Genomic DNA, 21,662 nt, shown 5'->3' with positions numbered 1-21,662 from the left:
CCCCGCTGCCCAGGAGGCGACCGCCAGCATCAGCCCCGCTGGCCCAGATAGGACCGCCAGCATCAGCCCCGCTGGCCCAGACAGGACCGCCAGCATCAGCCCCGCTGGCCCAGACAGGACCGCCAGCATCAGCCCCGCTGGCCCAGGAGGCGACCGGCAGCAGCAGCCCCGCTGGCCCAGGAGGCGACCGGCAGCAGCAGCCCCGCTGCCCCAGACAGGACCGCCAGCAGCAGCCCCGCTGCCCCAGACAGGACCGCCAGCAGCAGCCCCGCTGCCCCAGACAGGACCGCCAGCAGCAGCCCCGCTGCCCCAGACAGGACCGCCAGCAGCAGCCCCGCTGCCCCAGACAGGACCGCCAGCAGCAGCCCCGCTGCCCCAGACAGGACCGCCAGCAGCAGCCCCGCTGCCCCAGACAGGCCCGCCAGCAGCAGCCCCGCTGCCCCAGACAGGCCCGCCAGCAGCAGCCCCGCTGCCCCAGACAGGACCGCCAGCAGCAGCCCCGCTGCCCAAGACAGGACCGCCAGCAGCAGCCCCGCTGCCCAAGACAGGACCGCCAGCAGCAGCCCCGCTGCCCAAGACAGGACCGACAGCAGCTGAAGCGCTGCCAAGGACACCGCTGCCACAAGCACCGCTGCCAAGGACATCGCCGCCACAAGCACCGCTGCCAAGGACACCGCCGCCACAAGCACCGCTGCCAAAGACACCGCCGCCACAAGCACCGCTGCCAAAGACACCGCTGCCACAAGCACCACAGGCCCATGAGCGCCAAAAACAGTGACGCTACTGAGGCCGCCACGAGCAGGATGAAGCACTCTGGGCACCAACCCCCATCCAGGGAACCAGCGGAGTATCACATCCACTACCTCTGTCCTTGGCAGGATGAAGCACTCTGGGCACCAAGCCCCCTCCAGAACCTGTGGAGTATCACATCCACTACCTCTGTCATTGGCAGGATGAAGCACTCTGGGCACCAAGCCCCCTCCAGAACGTGTGGAGATTGTTATCCACTTGAGACATTGTGGCTTTGCACTTCCCAGGATATAGCAGTGGGAAACCCACCCACTGTAGAGACTTGTGAGACTGTGGCTTTACACTCTGCAGGATTGAACAGTGGGAAACCCACCAACTGTAGAGACTTGCAAGACTGTGGCTTTGCACTCCCCAGGATTGAACAGTGGGCATGGAGCCCCTTTGTGGATTTGGTATTGTGCACTCCCCCCTTTCCCTTCTCCCTGAGGTGCCTGTTTTATTTCTATCTGATGCCCCTGCAGTGTTCTCTCCGTCATGTTCGGGTATCTTGTGTGGGCCTCGCCCATGCAGTGTGGGCCCAGTGGTCCACAGGCCTTAAAGGTGGAATACCCTGGACTAATATTCTTGGTGTATATATTTGTAAATCGTGTATGTATATTATTTGACTACTGAATTTTAATATATTACAATCATTCAGCTTATTTCCTTTTGTCTTTGCATTCTTCCGGGGTGGTTGGGGGGTGGAACTGTAATGTATCATGCTGTATTAGTGTGTGTGTTGTAGTGGGTGAGGGTGGGGGTGTTGTGTGTGTCACTGTTTTTTCCCTCCCCTGTGTCATAAGTGCAGTACTCACTGTGCTGTTCGCCGCCGGCATTTGTGCTCCTGGTAGAGGAGCAAGAAGATAAAGGCTGGTAAAATGTGGAGCTCGGGTTCCATGGCGTCCTGGTTCCTCGTGGGGTGTGCAGAGGTGAGCGTTTTCCGTTCGAAGTCATGTTTCCGCCATGTTTTTGTTTGCGGTGAATCAGCCCCGGAAAAGGTTGCGGATTGGTAGGTTGTGATACTGTGGGCGGTACATTGTCTCCCGCCTGAAAGTTGGTGGTGACCGCCACGCTATTTGTTTGTACCGCCGTGGCGGTCGGAGTGTTAAAGTGGCTGTCTTTGTTGGCGGTTTCCGCCACGGTCGTAATTCCATTTCTTTTTTTTTGCCGGCCTGTTGGCAGTCTTACTGCCGCTTTAACACCGACCGCCAGGGTTGTAATGACCACCTTTGTGTCTTCAATTCTACGTACAACCGAGAAGAAGCAGCACACAGCCATCCTGATGCCGTATACAGGTGAAACAAATACTCAAGTGAATATTGGTTTGACTATTGTTTATGGCCCGCTAAACAGAAAGGGAATATTTAAAACTATAGTCTACTTTGACTTAGCATTGTAACACTAAATTAAAGACGAAGCTACCTGTGACATTTAATGACCGAGACACTAGCAAATGAATACTTAAAAAAACATTTAATCAGTGCTCACAAACGTTGACACTATTGCATTCTTTGAAACCATACTGAAGTCACTTACAAGCTCAACATTCCCCTTCAAATCCTCCTGGAGTTGATCTCGCTCAATTAGGAGAGATTCCTTTTCCTGATACAGTTGATCTCTTTCCAGACTCGCAGCTGCCACTTCGTTTTGTAGCTCTTGGACGTTTTGCAACACTTTAACATTCTCTTCTTTGACACACTCTAATGCAGATACAGTGGTGTGCAACTCTTTTTTCAGATGTTGCACATCAGAAACCAATGTCTGATTGACTTGCTTAAGCTCTTTTCCCTCCCCAAGAAAATGCTCTTGTTCAATTATTTTGCGCTGCAGATCTTCCATTAAAGAGGACAACTAAGGGACAAAATTACAGAGAAAAACACGATTCAAAACAGATTTAAATGCATGTCTATAAAGCAATGCACATTTGAGGTTTCCATAAGAAAATGACAATCACCAACATATGCATGAATATATAACAGACCATTAACATTTTGCAATTCTGGAGCCTCTGCATCATTTGTATAAATATGGATTTGCGGAGTGGTAAATCACCAAGCAAAGATTTTGGCCTTTTCAGCATAAACAACAGCTCTTACATCAACAATCAATTACAAAATAAGTCACCCTTTTTAATTTTATTATTCTTAAATATTTGATTTTCTTACAGACTATTCATCCTGGAAGTTTTCCTAGTCCTCAGACTGCATCTAAATATTTTGCCAGCAGGAATACCAACCTGCACTAGGTAGCACAAGAAGGTTTTACCATTAAGTCATTTATATCATTGCAATATCATTGGTGCAAATGATGAGTTAACTTCACAGACATGTTTGGTGATGGACATTTATTCTGCCCATTTTCCATCCTCCAGAGTCTATGATGAACAAGTTACATACCTTTGGTAACACCTTTTCTGGTACAGACTATATAGAAATATATTCCTTACCTTAGAATATTCCTCTGGCATCAGAATGGATCTGGAAATTTACAAGCAGTACCCCTGCACATCAAAAGGTGGTCTAGTTCGGTTCTGCATCTTTTGTGTCCACTCTGGATGTGAATTGAGCGGTGTCTATATAGGTGCCACCCCAGTGCTCGGAGTTTCTTTTTGTGACTTTCCCCTCCAAAAGAATGCTGATGAAATGGAGTGCAATGTTAAGGCTCTCAAAAGGATTAACCCCATACAGAAATCAGTTCACAGAGCAGGGAGGATCTGTAAGAAATCTGCAGCAAGATAGTCTCTACCAGATAAATACATAAGATAAGCAACTTGCTCATCTGATAGAGACTTCTAGCAGCAGATTCCTTATCTTATAATACATACCCAAGAAATATTCCCCCCGGAGGTGAGTCTGGGAACAGAGCAGATAAAGTCATGCAGCACTGAATAAGCAAAATTTCCATCACAACGAACCTGACTGTCCAGACAGTAATGTTCAGGGAACATGTGTAGTGATGCCCTCGTCTCTGCGTGACATGTCCAGGACAGGGACTGCCCGAGCTAACGCAGTGGGCACAGCATTGGCTCTGGTGGAATGAGTGCACAAGCCCATGGGGTTGCTTTTAGAACAATGTGTAGCCAGTGGCGTAACAACTTGAAGGAGGGCCCTGTGAAAAGTACAAGGAGGACTCAGTCAGGAGCATTCAGGCAAGGGAACTGTATTGAGGGGGGCCCCCTGGAGGTCTCTCCCTACTGCACACTGTGGGAATTAATGTTATGCCACAGGGCGTAGCATATTTTTATGCAAATCACTATCTATCTTGAAATGGCTTGTTTCTGCACAGCCATTGCTTCTTTGCTCCCCGACATACTCAATGAACAGTTGATCATCCACCTGGTACACTTTTCTATAATCAAGGTAGAACAACAACGTTCTTTTTGGGTCCAGACAGTGGAGTGAGATGGAGCAAAGCATTTAGGTATGGTGATATTCTGACCTACATGAATGTGTGGCACAACCTTTGGAAGAGTATGGATACTGAGAACCAATTTGTCTGGATAGAAAGTTGTGTAAGGAGGATGCAGAGAGTGCTTGTGGTTCACCGATCATCCATGCCCATGTTCTGGCAACTAGAAACGCCATTTTGATAGTAAGTAGGTGAAATGGGCAATTGTGCAGGGACTCAAAGGGTGTGCACATGAGAAAGGTTAAGACCAGGTTGATGTCTTACTAGGGTTTGATGAAAGGTCTTGGAGGGAAAGGTGTTGAAGTCCCTCAGGGAAATGGGTCACAACAGATGACAAACAGAGAAGGTTGGTCCAGCAAACACCAGAAAGCTGAAATGACTGACGAATAACCTTTAAAAGTGCACAAAGCCCTGCTGCACCAGAGAAACAAACAAAACAACCTGGGACAAGGGTATAGAAAGAGGGTCAATATTCTTGGATGCACACCATGTCACAAACTTGTCCCAACCGCAGGCATATACTGTCTTGTTAGAGGGATGCCTGGCTTCCAAGGTAACATCACAAGCTTCCGCAGGAAGGTCCAAAGTTGTTAACTGTCAATCTCAACGCATGAAAGTTGAGGGTACGCAGGTTTGGGTGCAAATCCCTGCTCTACTGCTGCGACAGAAGATCTTCTTGAAAGGGCAGCCCGATAACAGGACTGATATTCAGACTCAAGAATTTGGGAGCCCAATCCGGAGTCACAAAAAAAAGACGTGGGCCCGGTCATTTATGATCTTCTAGGGAACTCTGGTGAAAAGTGGTATTGGTGGAAAGGAGTCCAGGAGGCCTGAGCTTCACTTGAGACAAAATGGGTCTCCGAGCGAGAGCCACTTTGGAAACTCCAGCGCACAGAACTGATGACATTGCTGTTATCTGTGGTGGCGAATAGATCTAACCAAGGCTCTCCCCAGTCTTGAAAGATTTTGCACCACCTCCGGATGGAAACATCATTTGTTACACACTAGGTATCAACGGCTGAGTTTGTCCACTTTGGGATTCAGAGAGCCCACCAAGTGTTATACCTTGAGTGAACTGCCTTGGAGTAACAGCAATGCTCAGAGGCCAAGTGTGTCTCGGCAAAGGGTCCACCACGCCTCCTCGCCCTGTTCACTGCAGTAACACATGATGGTGGTGCTGTCAGTGAACATCTGCACTAGCCTTTCCCTGATGGAAGGAAGAAAGGCTTTAAATGACAACTGGATCGCCCGGAGCTACAACAAATTGATGTGGAGTCCAGACTGCACAGGAGACCAGAGTCCTTTGATCTCCACCTCTCCCAAATGACCTCCCCAGCCCAGGAGGGGCATCTTTTCACTAGAGTCTGTTCTGGACGGGGAAGGTAGAGGGGTCTGCTACTGACTAAATTGCAGTTGGTCAGCAACCACTGAATATTTTCTGCAGTTCCCCTTGAGAGGTGGATCAGGTTGGAGAGATTCCAATGAAGTCCACTGGAACTTCAGGTGCCACTGCACAGCTCGCATATTACAACTGGCATTTGCACTAGCAGGATGCCATGATGCCCAATAGCCTTAGAGTTAATCATCAAAATCAAGGATGGAGGCTGAAACATCAGAATCATAGCCTGAGAATAGGCTTGAAACTGCACTGTGTCCAGAACAGCTCTGATGAAAGGAAGCACCTGAGAGGGAGTCCGGTGTGCCTTTGGCATCTTTATTGCTTAATCCCAATGAGTGCAGGAGATCTACCGTAGTCTGGGGTTGACATAACTGCCTGGAGCGAGCCTGCCTTCAAAGTAGGGGAAGACTGGAACCCTGACCTCCGCAGATGAGCTGCAACCACTGCCATCACTTTGGTGAACACCTGAGGGGCGTTGGTAAGGCGAAAGGAGAGCATAGAGGACTGAAAGTGCTCTTCACCTACTGAGAACCGCAGGTAACGTCTGTGGGCAGGCAGGATGGGGATGTAGAAACGTGTCATGCAAGTCCACCACTTCCATTCAGTCCCTAGGATCTAAGGCAAACAGGACCCAAGCTAAGGTGGGCATCTTGAACTGGTCTTTCTTCAAGAAGAGATTGAGAAGGTGCAGGTCTAGAATAGGGAAGAGGCCTCAATCCTTTTTGGGCACCAGAAAGTAGAGGGAATAGCAACCACAACCTACTTCGGATTCCGGCACACTCTCGATGGCCCCTTTAGCTAAAAAGGCCAACAATTCCTGGCAGAATAAAGCGAGATGGTCCTCTGTCAGCTGATCATAAGTGTGTAGGTTCCAGAAAGGAGATTGAGTAGCCCCTCTGGACGATTTCTAGAACTCACTTGTCTGATGTTATAGACTGCCAGTAGGGCAGGTGATGGTGAATTCTGCCCCTTCCCCCCCGGGCACCAGTTCTGGTAGAAGAACGAACTAAAGGTGATTTGAGACTGAAGGTGCTGATGGAATGTGGTGGACTAGCCTAACCGCTGGGTGGTTTTCCCATGTGGTTTGTAGGAAACCATGTCCACTGCCACGAAAAGGCTGGGAAGTCTGTTGGCCTTGGTGGCTGGTAGCCCCTGGGGTTGGTGGGGACCCATGGAGCCACCCAAAGACCTGGCCATAGCTCTACTGTCTTTAAAGTACTCAAAAAAAAGGCAAGAGCTATCAAAGGGCATGCCAATGAGAAAAGACTGGACATCCCCTGAAAAGACAATGGTTCTCAAACAAGCGTGGTGTTGAAGGGCCACAAACAATGCAAGTGCTCTGCCCAGCGAGTCAATCATGTCTAAACTACATCAGATGGTGAACTCTGCTGCATCTCTCCCATCTGCTACGGCTTGGTTGAGTATGGTGTAGGAAAGTAGAATCTTTCTAGCATAGTTACCCCCACTTTTTGTCTGGTGTCAGGGTTTAAACTGTAGTATACTAGGATCCTACTAACCAGGATCCCAGTGTAAGAGGCTGGCCATATACGTAGTGTGCAAAACCAGACACTGTGCAGAATGTCCGGAAAACCACACGTTGGTTTACAGAGATAAAAATGGGACCACCTAATGCTCTACTTTTTATGGAAGCATGGTCGAGCAGTTATGCTAATCTTGAAGTACAAAGCATTTGTTGTACTCAAGTAACAAAGCAAGACACACAACAGAATAACTCAAAACCAATTTAAAAATATACTTCAGCTTTTTATAAAAAATTTATGAATTCTTAAAGTTTGGAAAATGTCTCAGTGTGTAGGTAGGCACCATGGGGATCAATGGAGAAAATATTTTTAAAATGTATATAAAGTCAGGCAGTGCGTTTACCAAGGTTTCCTCTTGCAGGTAAGTCGAGGTCGTCGGAGGGCCCTAGGGACCAGGTGGAGAAGTTCAGACAACTCCCGGTTTCAACAGGACCAGCTGCTCAAAAGTCTTTGCAGCAGGAGCCAGGCCACTGCGAGGGGTTACTTGGAAAAGCACTGCACAGGTGGACTTTAAGGTGAGTCTGGCAGGTCCCCTTGGAGTGCCGAGTTCGCAAGGGGTGGGGGACCCTTAGGGCAAAGCTGGTTCTTCAATACTGGGCACAGGGATGACAAGGGGGCAGAGCCAACAGGTGATCCAGGAGCAGTGAGTAAAGGTGCCCTTGGATGCAGGAGATAGGTTACTTTGAGGATCACTTACAGGTCAGCAGGGGCACTCTGGAGGGAGGTCCTGGTGGTTTCTGAAGTCCCTCGACTGGGGCTTCCTCCTGGTCCTTTATCAGTCTGGAGTGGACTGTCTTTCTGGTTGTTCAAGGTAATGTGGTCAGTACCTGGTGTTATTACACGGTTCAGACACTGGAAGTTGCGGTGCCATCAAACTTGGCACACTTGTAGGTTTTGTCCTCACAGTCTGTCAAGTGGACTTAGGTCCAGATGTGGAGGTTGGTTCCTTGGTCAGCAGCTGGTCAGTGAACTGGACTTCACAGGTTTTTGGGTCCTGGTTGCAGGTGAATGATGTCTCCAATGAGGAGAAAGATGTTTGACAATTTTCGAAGATTGGAGGAATTCTGGGGGGGGGGTGTAGAGTCCAATGTCCGAGCAACCCCTCAGCAGCGATTGTCAAGTCCTGCGTGCAGCAGGCAGGGGTTGGCACCTTTTTCTAGGTGCAGCAGGACTTCAATTCTTGAGCCTTGGGTCTTCTCTGTTGCATGTCTTCTTGTATCACTGGAATATGAATCTCTGGTGTATGGGTGCCCACTAAATACTGTATTTAGTGGCCGTTTAGGGGAGGAACCTAGCAGTGACCAATGAGTCATCTACATTACAGTGGCTACACTCACAAAGTGACCACTTCCTGTGGGCAAAGGTCACTTCCCTACATCGGACTGGCTATATTCCTTCTATGCAAGATGGAGGAAAATGAAATGGAGGGGTCACCTTGCATGCAGCACCTCAAGGTTGGTGAAAACTGGGGCTGACCACACCTACTGTCCTTTGTGCGTATTCCCACCATTGCTTCGACCAAAAGTGGGGGTTTGCAACGGGGCAGCCATCTGCTACTAGCAGCAGGCTTGGGGGTCGAGTTTCAAGGGAGGTAAGCCCTTTGAAGCTCATTAGCAGGGCAGCACACATTCCTGAAGAGGGGGGGGGGGGGGGGGGGGGGGAGGAATTACACCTTCGCCCTGAAAGGGCTTTATTCTGGGACCCAGAGACCAGGATATTTCACCCCTGGGGTCCAGAATCCTGTTTGGCAGTGGCAGGAAGGGTGTGACTGGCTAGCAACCATGCAAGGGCAGTTAGCTTTTGTAGGTGGCACCTCTAAGGTGACCCGTGGGTATATTTCGTAATAAATCCAATACTGGTACCACTTTGGATTTACCATTCTGATTTGCTTGATACCAAACAACCCAGGCTTCTGAGTGGCCATCATGTAGCTGTGAAACTCTATGTCCATCACATACATTTAAAATGGCTGCTCTGTTCACTTACCATGTCCCATGTTTGGAAAGGACATAATAGTGGCATATTGATCATGCAGCTATGTCCTCACATACACTATAGTGCACCCTGCCTTAGGGCTAGAAGGCCTGCCAGAGGGGTGACCTACCTAATTTGCATGCAGTGTGAAGTGGACAGGGCACACAGGCTGTGTGGACACTCCGCCTGCAATGGAAGTGCTGGGTGCATCTGGATGCATTAACCTCGAGGGTGCCACAATCTGTGCTGCTGCTTCAAGGTAACTTTTTCACTCCACAATTGGCATACTGGTGCACTCATATAGCCCCCTAGTATATGTACTTGGGTACCCAGGGCATTGGTACACCAGGGTGTAGGAGGCTGGCTCAGTTTATGGTGTACACCTATGGTGTGGCACCCTATACTGAGTCCAGGGAGCCCTAAGTGCTGGTGACTAGGTGCCCAGATAGCAGAAGCTCTCTAGGGGTAGCTGAAGCGAGCAGCTGAAGCTAATCCAGGAGGAATGCAAGTGTAGAAGGCTGGCCTGGTTTGTCGTGGGTACTTGAGGTACTTACACCTTATACCAGGTCCAGTTATCCCTTATTAGCAAAATGTAGTAGTGTTCTAGCAGCTTAGGCTGAACTAGGAGACATGCAAAGCTCATGCAATACCACTTATAGTTACACAGTACTTCTACACAATAGAAGAATACTCAGTGTTACCAAAAATAAAGGTACTTTATTTTAGTGACACAAGGCCAAAATTATGTTAAGAGGCAATACTCCTTCTGGAGGTAAGTATTATACACAATATGAACTCTAGAGACCAGAATCAAGTAAGTAAATAGTCATGGAATATTGCAAACAGTTCAAAATACAACAGAATGCAAAAGGCCTAGGGGCAACACAAACCATATACTAAGAAATTGGAATGCGTATTTCCCCCTAGGCAAGTGTAGTGTGTAGCGGGGCTTTGGGGGTGTAGGAAAATACAAAAGGTAAGTAAAATACCCCAACCCAGAAGCCAGGAAAGCAGGAGTAAAGTACTGCAAGTTTCCTCAGGACACACTACAAGTCATGATAAGAGATCTTGCAAGAACCAAGCAAGACTGCAAGCAACAAACAATGGATTCCTGGACCTGTGGAGAGAGGACACCAAGTCCAGAAGTCGAAGAAGAGTCCAAGAAGGACAGGAGCCCCTGCCAACCTAGAAGATTGTGCAAAAGTGGATTCTCCGGTAAGAAGAGTACAGAAGAGCACAAAAGAGGAAGGATGCAGGTTCCTGCATGGTGAAGGTGATGTCCCACACAGAGTTGTTGGATGCAGGCTGTTTGCATTGCTGGATTCCACCAACAAGCCTTGGTTCAAGCAAGTACACAGTTTGTGTTCAATGGAGCTGCCTGGACCCAGGAGGGACCTGGAGGTCTCAACTCAGACTTAGGAGACAGAAGGGGCTCTCAGCATTTCAGAGAGCCCACAGAAGACCAGCCAGCACCCACAGAACACAGAGACAAAGATGATGCAAAGTGCGGTCATCGCAGCACAACAAAGGAAGGTCCCATGCCGCTGGAGAACAACTCAGCGAGCTGTGCGTCGCAGGATGGAGTGCTGGGGAACTGGGCTACAGTGTGCACGAAGGATTCTTGGAATAAGTGCCCAGAAGCCCAAGGAGCTGGAGAAGACGCAGTGTACAGGGGTAGTGTCGCAGCACAGGGAGGCAAGCTCTTACCTCCACCAAATTTGGACAGCTGGACCTTAGGACAGTCTGGGTCACGTCGGTCCACCACCTGTGTTCCAGGAAGCACGCTCGTTGTCAGGAGAGGAGTCCCAGATTACCGGTCGTCGTCGCAGAAGGGGCCTGAAGGAGCAGGGAAGTAACTCCGTCACTCCACTGGAGATTCCTTCGGTTCTTCTGGTGCAGGATGAAGACATTGAGTCCTCCGAGCGTGCACACCTTGGAAACTTGCAAATGCTGGCTGGAGCTGAAGTTGCAGGTCACAGGAGTTGTCCTGGATACTTTGTTGCAGTTACAGCGGTTCCTGGAGCAGTCTGCGGTTGATCCCACTGTCAAAAGCTGAATCAGAGGATTCTTGGAGTAGTCTTCCAAGCTGAATCTGAGGAAAAACCCAGAGGAGAGACAAATAGCCCTGAGCGGGGAGGACTGGCTATTTACACAGGAATGCATCTATCAGGAGGGGTCTCTGACATCACCTGCTGGCACTGGCCACTCAGATCTTCAGTGTGTCCCCACACCTTGTAAAACAAGATGGCCAACGCTAGGGGCACAATGGAGGAGCTCTGGGCACCACCCCTGGGGTGGTGATTGACAGGGTAGTGGTCACTCCCCTTTCCTTTGTCCAGTTTTACGCCAGAGCATGGACTGGGGTCCCTGAACCGGTGTAGACTGGCTTATGCAAGGAGGGCACCATCTGTGCCATTTAAAGCATTTCTAGAGGCTCTGGGAGGCTACCCCTTCCAAGCTAGTAACACCTATTTCCAAAGGGAGAGGGCTCCCAAAGGAAATGCATTGTTCTGCCTTCCTGGGACTGAGCTGCTCAGACCCCAGGAGGGCAGAAACCAGACTGAGGTGGCAGCAGCTGGAGGTGCAGTGGAAACCTCAGAGAGCTGGTTTGGCAGTACTGGCGGTCCATGGTGTAGCACCCACGATGCATGGGATTGCCCCCCCCATGCCAGATTTGGAATGGGGGGTGGTGGGGGGGGGCTATTCCATGATCTTAGACATGTTACATGGCCATATTCGGAGTTACCATTGTGAAGCTACATATAGGTATTGACCTATATGTAGTGCACAGGTGTATTGGCATCCCCACACTCACAAAGTCCTGGGAATTAGCTAGTGCAAGGGTGCCCTCACACTTAGTAACTTTACACCTAGCCTTCAGTAACTGAAGGTTAGACACATAGGTGACTTATAAGTTACTTAAGTGCAGTGAAAATGGCTGTGAAATAGTGTGTGCACTATTTCACTCAGGCTGCAGTGACAGTCCTGAAGAAAGGTTTGTCTGAGCTCCTAATGGGGGACAAAAGAAATGCTGCAGCCCATGAGGATCTCCTGGATCCCCAATGCCCTAGGTGCCATATACTAGGGACTTATAAGGGGGGTGGGGGGGAAAGGGAAGGGCACAGTGTGCCAATTGGAATTAGAATATGAAGTCACTAAACTATAGTGACTAATTTGGAAGTAGAGCGAACATAAGGACAGGAGTTCTGGTTAGAAGAACTTCAGTGAGACAGTTAAGCATTACTGACAACACACACATAGGCCACAAAAGGAGCACTGGGGTCCTGGCTAGCAAGATCCTAGTGAGACAGTAAAAACACAGTGACACACTCACAAACAGGCCAAAAGTGGGGGTAACCATGCTAGAAAGAGGCTACTTTCTCACAGTAAGGCACTTGCAAAACCACAGTAGTCAGACAATAACTTAGTCACAAGAAAGGACCACACTAGTGCAGCAAAAATAAAGGATATCTTCTTACAGCAATACTACCAAACTACTAATGGTGTTTCTCCCCTTGGAGATACTTCATGCAATTATAAACATAAAATAGCTAGCAAAATAGCATAGAAATGTACAAGGCAGTAGGGGAGGGCCAAACCATATAATAAAAAAGTGGAATATGAAAGTGGGACTACAACCAAGGTAAGTATGGTGGTTAGCTAGGGGTTGGGGCCAGTTAGAAATACCAGAGGTAAGTACAGCAGGTGACCGCAGCAACCAAGAATAAGTCAGTTACCCACCCAGCTGTCCAATAGGGTAACACAGTAAACAGTGGTTGGAGTTTGTGGAATTCAGGACCCTTCCCAGCAGACCCCGAGGAAAGCAGCAGGCAAGAGGATGGATGGAGAGTGCTCCTACCCCAGGACACCCAGAAGACAGGAGTACCTACATCAGGGACCCAGATGCAGAGGGGAAAAGGAACTCTCAGAAGACTGTGGATGCCTCTGATTGTGCACCTGCTGTCATGGCCTGTGGACCAGGCAGGTGGAACCCAGGAACGGATTCCAAATGTGGAGGACCTGCAAAGGAAGGGGACAGAGCATAGCACCCAAGAAGGTGCCCAGGCAGTGCAGGTGGCAATGCCCACCCACCTGAAGATGAAGTTCCTACAAGTTGGTGAAAGAATTCCAGCTGCAGGGTCCAGGGGTCGATGAAGATCCCAGGAGTCACCTTTGTGCTGCCCCACGATGGTCACCTGATTTCAGGAAGGTCAGTGACCAGCCATGTTACCAACAAGCACTGGCAAGTGCAAATGGAAGCAGAAGAGAAGTTTGCAAAGCTGGGGAGACGAACAAGGTCCAGGAGACTCTACCCAGGCGGGGGAGTCCGAGATGGCCCTCAGCACACAGGAAGGCCAAAAGAAGTCGATGGAGCCCCCACGAGTGACCCACAGGCTGAAGATGTCTTGGAGGAACAGTCTCCAAGCCTTGGCAAATACAACAGTTGTGCTGTACAGGGGAGTCAGTCCAGTGGCACAGGCAAGAACCCACAATCTCCCAACTTGGACAAAAGACAAGTAGAACCAAGAGGAGGCAACAGACTCTCCACCAGTGTTGCAGGATCTTCGGATGTCCAGAGACAGCAGACCCCACCAACCAGTCGACGATGCCTTGACATGCCTGCAGATGCAGGGGAGTGACTTCTTCACTCCAAGGGTGATTTCTTCTTGCTTCCAGGTGCAAACAGTGTCCCTGGAGGATGCACAGCTTTGGATGTAGCAGAATTCTTGCAGGATCCGCAGATGCAGTGGGAGCCTTCCCACCAGAAGCGGACTTGTTCGGTTCCAGGCGAAGACCAGCAGTTCCAGAGGCTAGGGCATAAGATATCTTGCATAGAGTTCCTTGTAGAGTCTTTCTTGACAAATCTGAGGAACCACTCGCCAGGGAGCCCTTAGATAATTCTAAAAGGGGGTCAGTCACTCTCTGCAGTGACCTACCAATCAGAAGGGCCGTTGGATGTCACACCTGCCAGGCTTAACCAACCAGATGCTCCCAGGGGCCTCTGCACATCTTATTTTCAAGATGGCAGAATCAAGGGGCCACCTGGCAGAGCTCTGGGCACCTCCCCAGAGGAGGAGGTGGACATGGGGGTGGCACTCCACTGTCCTTTGTGTAGTTTCACACCAGAGAGGGAACTTGAGGTTCCTGAAATGGTGAAAACCGAATTATGCCAGGAGGGCACCAAATGTACCCTTCAAAGCAGTCTAGTGGCACTCAGATCACCCCACACGAGCCCTTAGACATCCAATACACGGGGAGAGATGGAGACACCTCTCCCTTGCAGGAAATCCTTTATTCTGCTCGTCCGGCCTGAGATTGGTTCATTAGCAGCAGGGCAGAACAGTGTCTGGGGTCAGCAGCAGAGCAGGCTGGCAGCTGGACCCCCGGAAGGCAGCACAGGCAAAACTCTAGGATCCCCTAGGGAATCCTCCAAGTACATGGTATCATGCAACTGACACTGGAATCTTTGTAGTTGCATGATTCTAGCATGTTTGATAAAAAATATGCCTTGGTTCGAAGTAGCCATTATGTAGTTTCAAAAATCGTATTGACCAGTGTCCACTACATACCTTAACATGGCTTCCCCCCACAGAGTCCAGGAATTTGCCTGTGGTCTGTAGGGGTACCCAGCTTATGCAGAGGTACCCTCACACTTAGGGACATTCACCCTGGCCTTGGGATAAAAGATCTACCAGAGTGGTGACTTAAAAGGTCTAAGTGCAGTGGTTAGGTTTGGCAGTGAAAGAGTGCATACACCATTCCACGGAGGCTGCAAAGGCAGGCCAGCAGTCACAGTTTGCATGGGCTCCTATGGGTGGCATAATACATGCTGCACCCCAAAGAAGACCCCTGGTTTACCAATGCCCTGGGTATCTAGGTACCATATACTAGGGACTTACAGGGGTACACCAGTATGCCAACTGTGGGTGTGAAAAGTAACCAACAACTAAATTTAGGGGAAAGAGCACTGGGGTCCTGGTTAGCAGGATCAGTGAACTACTGTCTAAAACATACTAACACCAGGCAAAAAGGTGGGCGGGGGGGGGGTACTACAACCAGTACCCAGCTTACTACACAGAAGTCCCCCATGGGCTGCAGCATGTATTGTGCTACCCATGGGGGCCCATGCAGTCTGCAAGCCTGCGTGACATGGTGCCTGTAGCTTTCACGTCAGATATCAGGATTGCCTTATATCATGGTCACTCTTACCCTGTAAGTCACCCTTAAAGTGGACCCGTCTAGCCCAAGGGCAGGGTGCATGGTTTTAAGTGCGAGGGCTCCCCTGCATGAGCAGAGGTGCCCCTATAAACCCCAGACTCCACTTCCTGGCCTTGGTAAATGCGAGGAAGCCATTTATACGCATGTCGTTGACACTGGTCAAGAGGAGAAGTCCAACTACATAATTGCTTCAATGGCCCTAGGCATGTTTGAAGACGAAACCAATTCCAGTGTTATTTGCATGATACCATCTACTCTGGGGGTTCCCTGGGGGATACCCCATGCCTGCCTCTACAGCCTTGCAGGGTCTGCATGCCAAACCGTGCAGCTGCTGACCTGAGACACTGTTCTGCCCCCTTATTGCGGACCTTGACTTGGGCAGGGGAAGGCAGAAGAAGTGATTTTGTGTAGGACAGAGGTGTGACCACTTCTTTAGAAATAGGTGTCTCTGGGATGCGGTGAGGGTGCCTCAGCACCAGACTGCTTTGAATGGCACATTTGGTGCCCTCCTTGCATAAATCGGTTCGCACCAGTGCAGGAACCCCCGGTTCTCGCTCTGGTGCGAAACCACACAAAGGACAGCAGAGAGACCGCCTGGACACGAGAAATGCTGATGTTCTTCAGGAAACAAGAGCTAACTTGTAACCAGTAGGAGGACTCCTGCTGCAACTTTGTTTCTTCCTTCTGCAAAGACTTCTGCAACCCCCATGGTCTTGCCTCCTCCAGCCATTGGGATTCTGCCTTGTAAGAAAGTAGCCTCTTTGTAGCTTGGTTACCCCCACTTTTTGCCTGTTTGTCAGTGTGTTTGACTGTGTTCACTGGGATCCTGCTAACTAGGACCCCAGGGATTATGCTCTCTCCTTTAAACTTGATTGTTGGAACATTTTTCATCCCACAATTGGCATACTGGTAACCCATATAAGCCTCTAGTATATGGTACCCCGTGGCATTGGGGTTCCAGGGGATCCCTATGGGCTGCAGCAGTTATTCTGCCACCCATAGGAAGCCAATACAAAGGGTTCTGCAGGCCTGCCACTGCAGTCTGTGTGAACCGGGTGCTTGCACCCGTTTTCACTATAGGTCACTGCACCAGGTCACTTTAAGTCACCCCTATGGTAGGCCCTCTCAGCCCAGAGGGCTGGGTGCAGGTACCTGTGCACTAGCAGAGGTACCCCCACAAACTCCAAACAAATTTTCCTGGCCTTTGTGAGTGCAGGGATGCCATTTTAGACGTGTACTGGACATAGGTCACTACCTATGTCCAGCTACATAATGGTAACTCCAAACCTAGGCATGTTTGGTATCAAACATGTTGGAATCATACCCCAATACTTTCGCAATTATTGGTTGTATGATTGCATGCACTCTGGGGGCTCCTAAAGGACCCTGGGCATTGCTCCTACAGCCTTCTGAGGTTTTCCAGGCAGCCCCAGCTACTGCCACCTCACAGACCGGTTTCTGCCCTCCTAATGCTTCAGCAGCTCAAGCCCAGGAAGGCAGAACAAAGGATATCCTTTGGGAGAGGGGTGTTACACCCTCTCTCTCTGAAACCGGGGTTACATGGCTTGGGAGGGGTAGCCTACCCAAACCACTGCTATGCTTTAAAAGGCACATTTGGTGTCCTCCATGCATAAACTAGTCTACACCAGTTCAGGGAGCTCCAGTCCCTGCTCAGGCGTGAACCTGGACAATGGAAAAGAGAGTGACCACTCCCCTGTCCATCACCACTCCAGGGGTGGTGCCCAGAGTTCCTCCAGAGGGTCCCTAGATTTTGCCATTTTGAATCAAAGGTTGGCAAGGAACTCTGGGAGCACTGAGTAGCCAGGTCCGGCAGGTGACATCACAGCCCCCTCCTGATAGGTGGTCACTCAGCTAGGTCACCAATCCCCCTTTCAGGGCTATTTAGGGTCTTTCTTTTGGGTGGTTAACTCAGATTCGGCTTGCAAGAGTCCAACAGGATTCCTCTGCATCCCTTACTTCCAATTCTGACCAAAGAAACTGCATCTGAACTCTCCAAGACCCTGACAATCTGCAACAAAGACATTGTTTCTACAGCTTCTTCCAGCTTCTGCAACCTTTCCCCAATCATGGATCCTCTGAGGCCAGCCCATCTTCAGTCTGCACAGAAAAGAAGAAGGAATCTCCCTTGGAGTGAAGGAGTCACTTCCCTGCATCTGAAGGCAACAACAGCAACGATGACCGGCTGCGTGGATACCCTCTCCTGCTGAGTTGCGTGGGTCCTGCATCATGGGTGGTGGTGGTCCGAAGTGGTCTAGATGGTCCTCTGTACCAGCTGTCCACTATGGGTGGAGGTAAGCCCTCGCCTTCCCACGCAGGACAGTACCCCAGTGCACTGCGTCTTTTGCAGCTGCCAAGGCTTGTTGGCACTTCTTTCAAGGAGTCTTTAGTCTTCGGGTAGATCAAGCCCCCAGCACTCCTTGCTGCGATGCACAGCTCCCTGAGCGACTCTCCTGCAGCGTGGGACTCCTGTTCGTAGTGCTGTGTGGGCTCCATTTGCACCTTCTGTATCCCCGTCCTGTGGGACTCCTGTGCGTGCTGTGTGTGCTTCAGTAGGATCTCTGCGACTCTGAAGAACCCTCTGACACCCCGTACTGGGTTGAGTCCTCCTGGGCCTTGCTGGTCCCCGGCAGCACCACTTTCCGCCAACCGCAAGTTTTGCTTGTGCCAAGGCTTGTTGGTGGAATCTGGACACGCAAACCCGACTGCAATCATCCTTCCGGCGTGGGACATCACCCTCATCCTCCAGGAACTCAACTCAGACTCCAGGGCTGAAGTGCTGACTTTCCTTCCTCACCGTCGAGCAACTCCTGCCCATCCTCAGCTTGGTGGGTAGTGGCTCCTGCCCCCACTGGACTCCGTGTCTTCTGGACTTGGTCCCTTCTTTCCACCGGTCTTCCTCTTCAGGAATCCACAGTTGGTTTCTGTCACTCATCTCTGGGTTTTGCAATTCTCTTTTCTTCTAAGTGGGTGTTCTGGGGAAATTCTTGTAATTTACTCCTGCTTTCCTGGTTGCTGGGAGTGTTGTGGTACTTACTTTTGTGCTTTCCTGGTACCCCCAGCGACACTCTACACACTCCACATACCTGGGTGGGGATGACACTTGTATTACATTTTTTTTTTAGTATATGGTTTGTGTTCCCCTAGGGCCACTATTCTTTATTGTTTTTTACAGTATTTGCACTGTTTTCTAACAGTTTTTATTATGCATATATCTGACAACTAGTGTATATACCTTGTGTATTACTTACCTCCTAAGGGAGTATTTCCTCTATAGTAATTTTGGTATTGAGTTACCATAATAAAGTACCTCTATTTTTGTAACACTGAGTGTAGTCTTACAGTGGTATTGCATGAGCTTTACACGTCTCCTGGAACAGCCTTGGCTGCTCATCCACAGCTACCTCTAGAGAGCCTGGCTTCTAGACACTGCCTACACTACACTAATAGGCGATACCTAGAATAAGGTGTAAGTACCTTAGGTACCCACCACACACTAGGCCAGCTTCCTACATGCCTGCACTCAGGAAGGCAAAAAGGAATCTCCATTGGAGTGGAGTCACTCCCCTGCATCAGCAGGCACCTCAACGACAGGCTTGAGTCCTGCTGTCCCACGGACTCTCCAAGGATCCGCAACACAGGTGTTCTCTACACACTACACTAGCCTAGGTGGAAAACCGACTTTCGCATTCTACTATTTTAGAATATGGTTTGAGTTCACAGCCCCATTTCTAACTATTGTGTTTTTCACTATTTGCACTGTTTTCTCACGGTGTTTACAGCTATTACTGCATTCTAGTGTATATACTGTGTATATTACTTACCTCCTAAGGGAGTATAATATCCAAGGTATTTTTGCCATTTGTGTCACTGAAATAAAGTACCTTTATTTTTGTAACAGAGTATTTTCTTTCATGTGTGTGAGTACTATGTGACTACAGTGGTATTACACGAGCTTTGCATGTGCCCTAGTTAGGTCTTGGCTGCTCATCCACACTACCCCTAGAGAGCCTAGCTTCTAGACACTGACTAAAAATTTCACTAGTTAGGGATAACTGGTCCTGGTATAAGGTGTAAGTACCTTTGGTACCAACTACAAACCAGGCCAGCCTCCTACAATATGGCCCTACCCTACGGCCCTCACTGTTTACTATTGCTTTTACCAATGCCTGTTATTTTCCTTGCTCTTTTCTGATTGCTAATGTGTATATAATAATGTGTTTACTTACCTGCAGTTGGGGGAATGCCTATACAGTATTCTAGTGTTTGTATTACTATATTAAATTATCTTTATTTTTGTAACACTGTGTGGTTCTTTCATGTCTGTAAGTGCTGTGTGACTGTAGTGGTATTGCATAAGCTTGGTATGCCTCCTAGACAGCTACCTCTAGAGAGCCCTGGCTTCGTAGAAAGTGCCTACACTTCACTAATAGGAAATACCTGGAACTGGTGTAAGGTGATAACAGGTGCTCACCACACACCAGGCCAGCTTCCTACATTGGTCTCGCAGGTTGAGTTGCTCCGATTCAACACCAGATGCACGGGCCTGATTAGTGCTGAGGGGGAAATCCACTGGTGGGAATCCAGTAGGGGTTTCTCCCCGAACCTGTGGGGCTAGAAGATGTTCTAGAGGGGTCAGGCCGTCCACATATGAACAGCATGGCCTCACAGAACTCTGAGTTGGGCAGGGGTGCTGCAGCTCCAGGAAACTGAGGCGCACAAAGTAGATCCAGGCACAGACTACATGGAGGAGCAAGGCCTCAAACGATGTTCTTGTTCTCGCGCCTTGTCCGGGGACTTGGGCTTCGACTTCCTACGCTTGCAGGACTTATCCAAAAATTTGGACTTCAACAACAATCGCCAGGAGCAAGACTGCGAGCCGCCCCTGGACCTTCTGCACAGCCAGGATTGTGATAGTCACAGGGTCATCAGGCTGTGGAGAGCTTCAGGGAATGTTTCCTCAACACCTTTGGATTCATGGTGGAGCAGACCTTGCAGGCATTGAAGTTGTGGTTACTTTGGGGACATCCCTAAGTAAACCAGGAGAAAGTATTCTCAAAAATTGCTTCAGCAAAACATAAAAAAAAACAGGGGGTGGGTCTTCCAGATCTGCACTGACTGGCACAGAAAGAAAATAACTTCTCAGAGCACTGGGGTGACTGCTAGATAGGCACTGCGCATGTCACATCTGCCACAGAGTCGACCGCCATCTACCAGTACACAGAAGCACTGCTAGAAAATGTCCAGATGCGGTCTGATGCCTCTGGAATCTTCTAAAGTAAGGAATCTGCAACTAAAAGTCTCTATCAGATAAAAAAAAAAGATGCAGCTAGCCATTATGTCAGATGGAAAAGGGATATGCATCTATATAGCCATCTCCGGAGAAGGGAAGCATTGGCGGGGGGAGGGGGTTTAGGGAGGGTAGATAATTCTGCAAGATGATCAAGCACCCATTAGAAAGTCCATTTACAAAACCAACTTGGTACTTGGCCCCCAGCACAGTAACCACTCCTCAGAGTGGCGAGGCATGTGGATCAGTGAAGAATCTTCGCTAGAGTCTCCACCAGAAAGATCTATGCAGACTCTTCGCTTCATGAATCAACAGCCAAGCAGCATCCCATGGAGATGGGTCTGATGAAAAACTACCCAAGGGTCCAACCAAACAGCAAATAGGCAAAACCACCCAGCCTAGGCACTGGCAGACAGGAAGTGCATCCTGAAAGGCGAGGCTCATGGTACGCTGGCAGCGACCCAAGTAGCAGCATCACCAACACAAGGCAGAAGAATACCTCAAGGGGCATACCTCGTCGGTCCTGAGCTTAGCTAACCATTGCAACAAAAAAAAGCATAACAGAAAACAGTAAAATGCCCAGTACAGAAGCACCAAGAGGCCGGCAGATACTGAGTGGGCAAGGTAAAAAAACTAGCCACAAAAACTAAAATTGTTCTAAGGGAAGGAGGAAAAAGTTACCTTCTTAACTCTCTTTCTGGTGGATACGATCCCTGCAGATTCCTCACCTCATTGAGCACCGGACTGGATCCAGATGATTTTCAAAGGTACTCCCCTAACTCGTCAAGTCTGTCCCTCTCAAGAAAGGACACCAGGCCTTGCAGACGTCCAACCTATGCGCTGCCACCAGCAACTTTCTGATCTCCATCGGACACACAGCATTTGGAAATCAGTTTGTATCTTATTAAAATGGAATAAATAAGTTAATTCCATGGAAGGGGAGGTTGGGTCAGTGAGGAACCTGCAGTTAGGAAGAGCAGCCACTCGACAGAGCATTTCCCGAAGGTAAATAACTTGTTCTTCT

At 49.4% G+C, this 21,662-nt stretch overlaps 1 protein-coding gene across 5 annotated transcripts in view; it reads right to left on the bottom strand.

Annotated features, from left to right (window-relative positions):
- CENPE (centromere protein E) overlaps positions 1 to 21,662 on the bottom strand; it is a 1,295,748-nt gene that overhangs the window by 449,723 nt on the left and 824,363 nt on the right. For all 5 annotated transcript variants that reach the window (XM_069241483.1, XM_069241500.1, XM_069241509.1 and 2 more), the window contains one exon: positions 2,326 to 2,640. In XM_069241483.1, the coding sequence (XP_069097584.1) occupies positions 2,326 to 2,640 (315 nt within the window). The remainder of the gene's footprint in view (positions 1 to 2,325; positions 2,641 to 21,662) is intronic.

Source organism: Pleurodeles waltl, chromosome 1_2, assembly GCF_031143425.1.
Source record: "Pleurodeles waltl isolate 20211129_DDA chromosome 1_2, aPleWal1.hap1.20221129, whole genome shotgun sequence".
In the NCBI taxonomy this organism is placed as follows: Eukaryota; Metazoa; Chordata; class Amphibia; order Caudata; family Salamandridae; genus Pleurodeles; species Pleurodeles waltl.
This window is presented reverse-complemented; position numbering and strand designations above follow the sequence as displayed.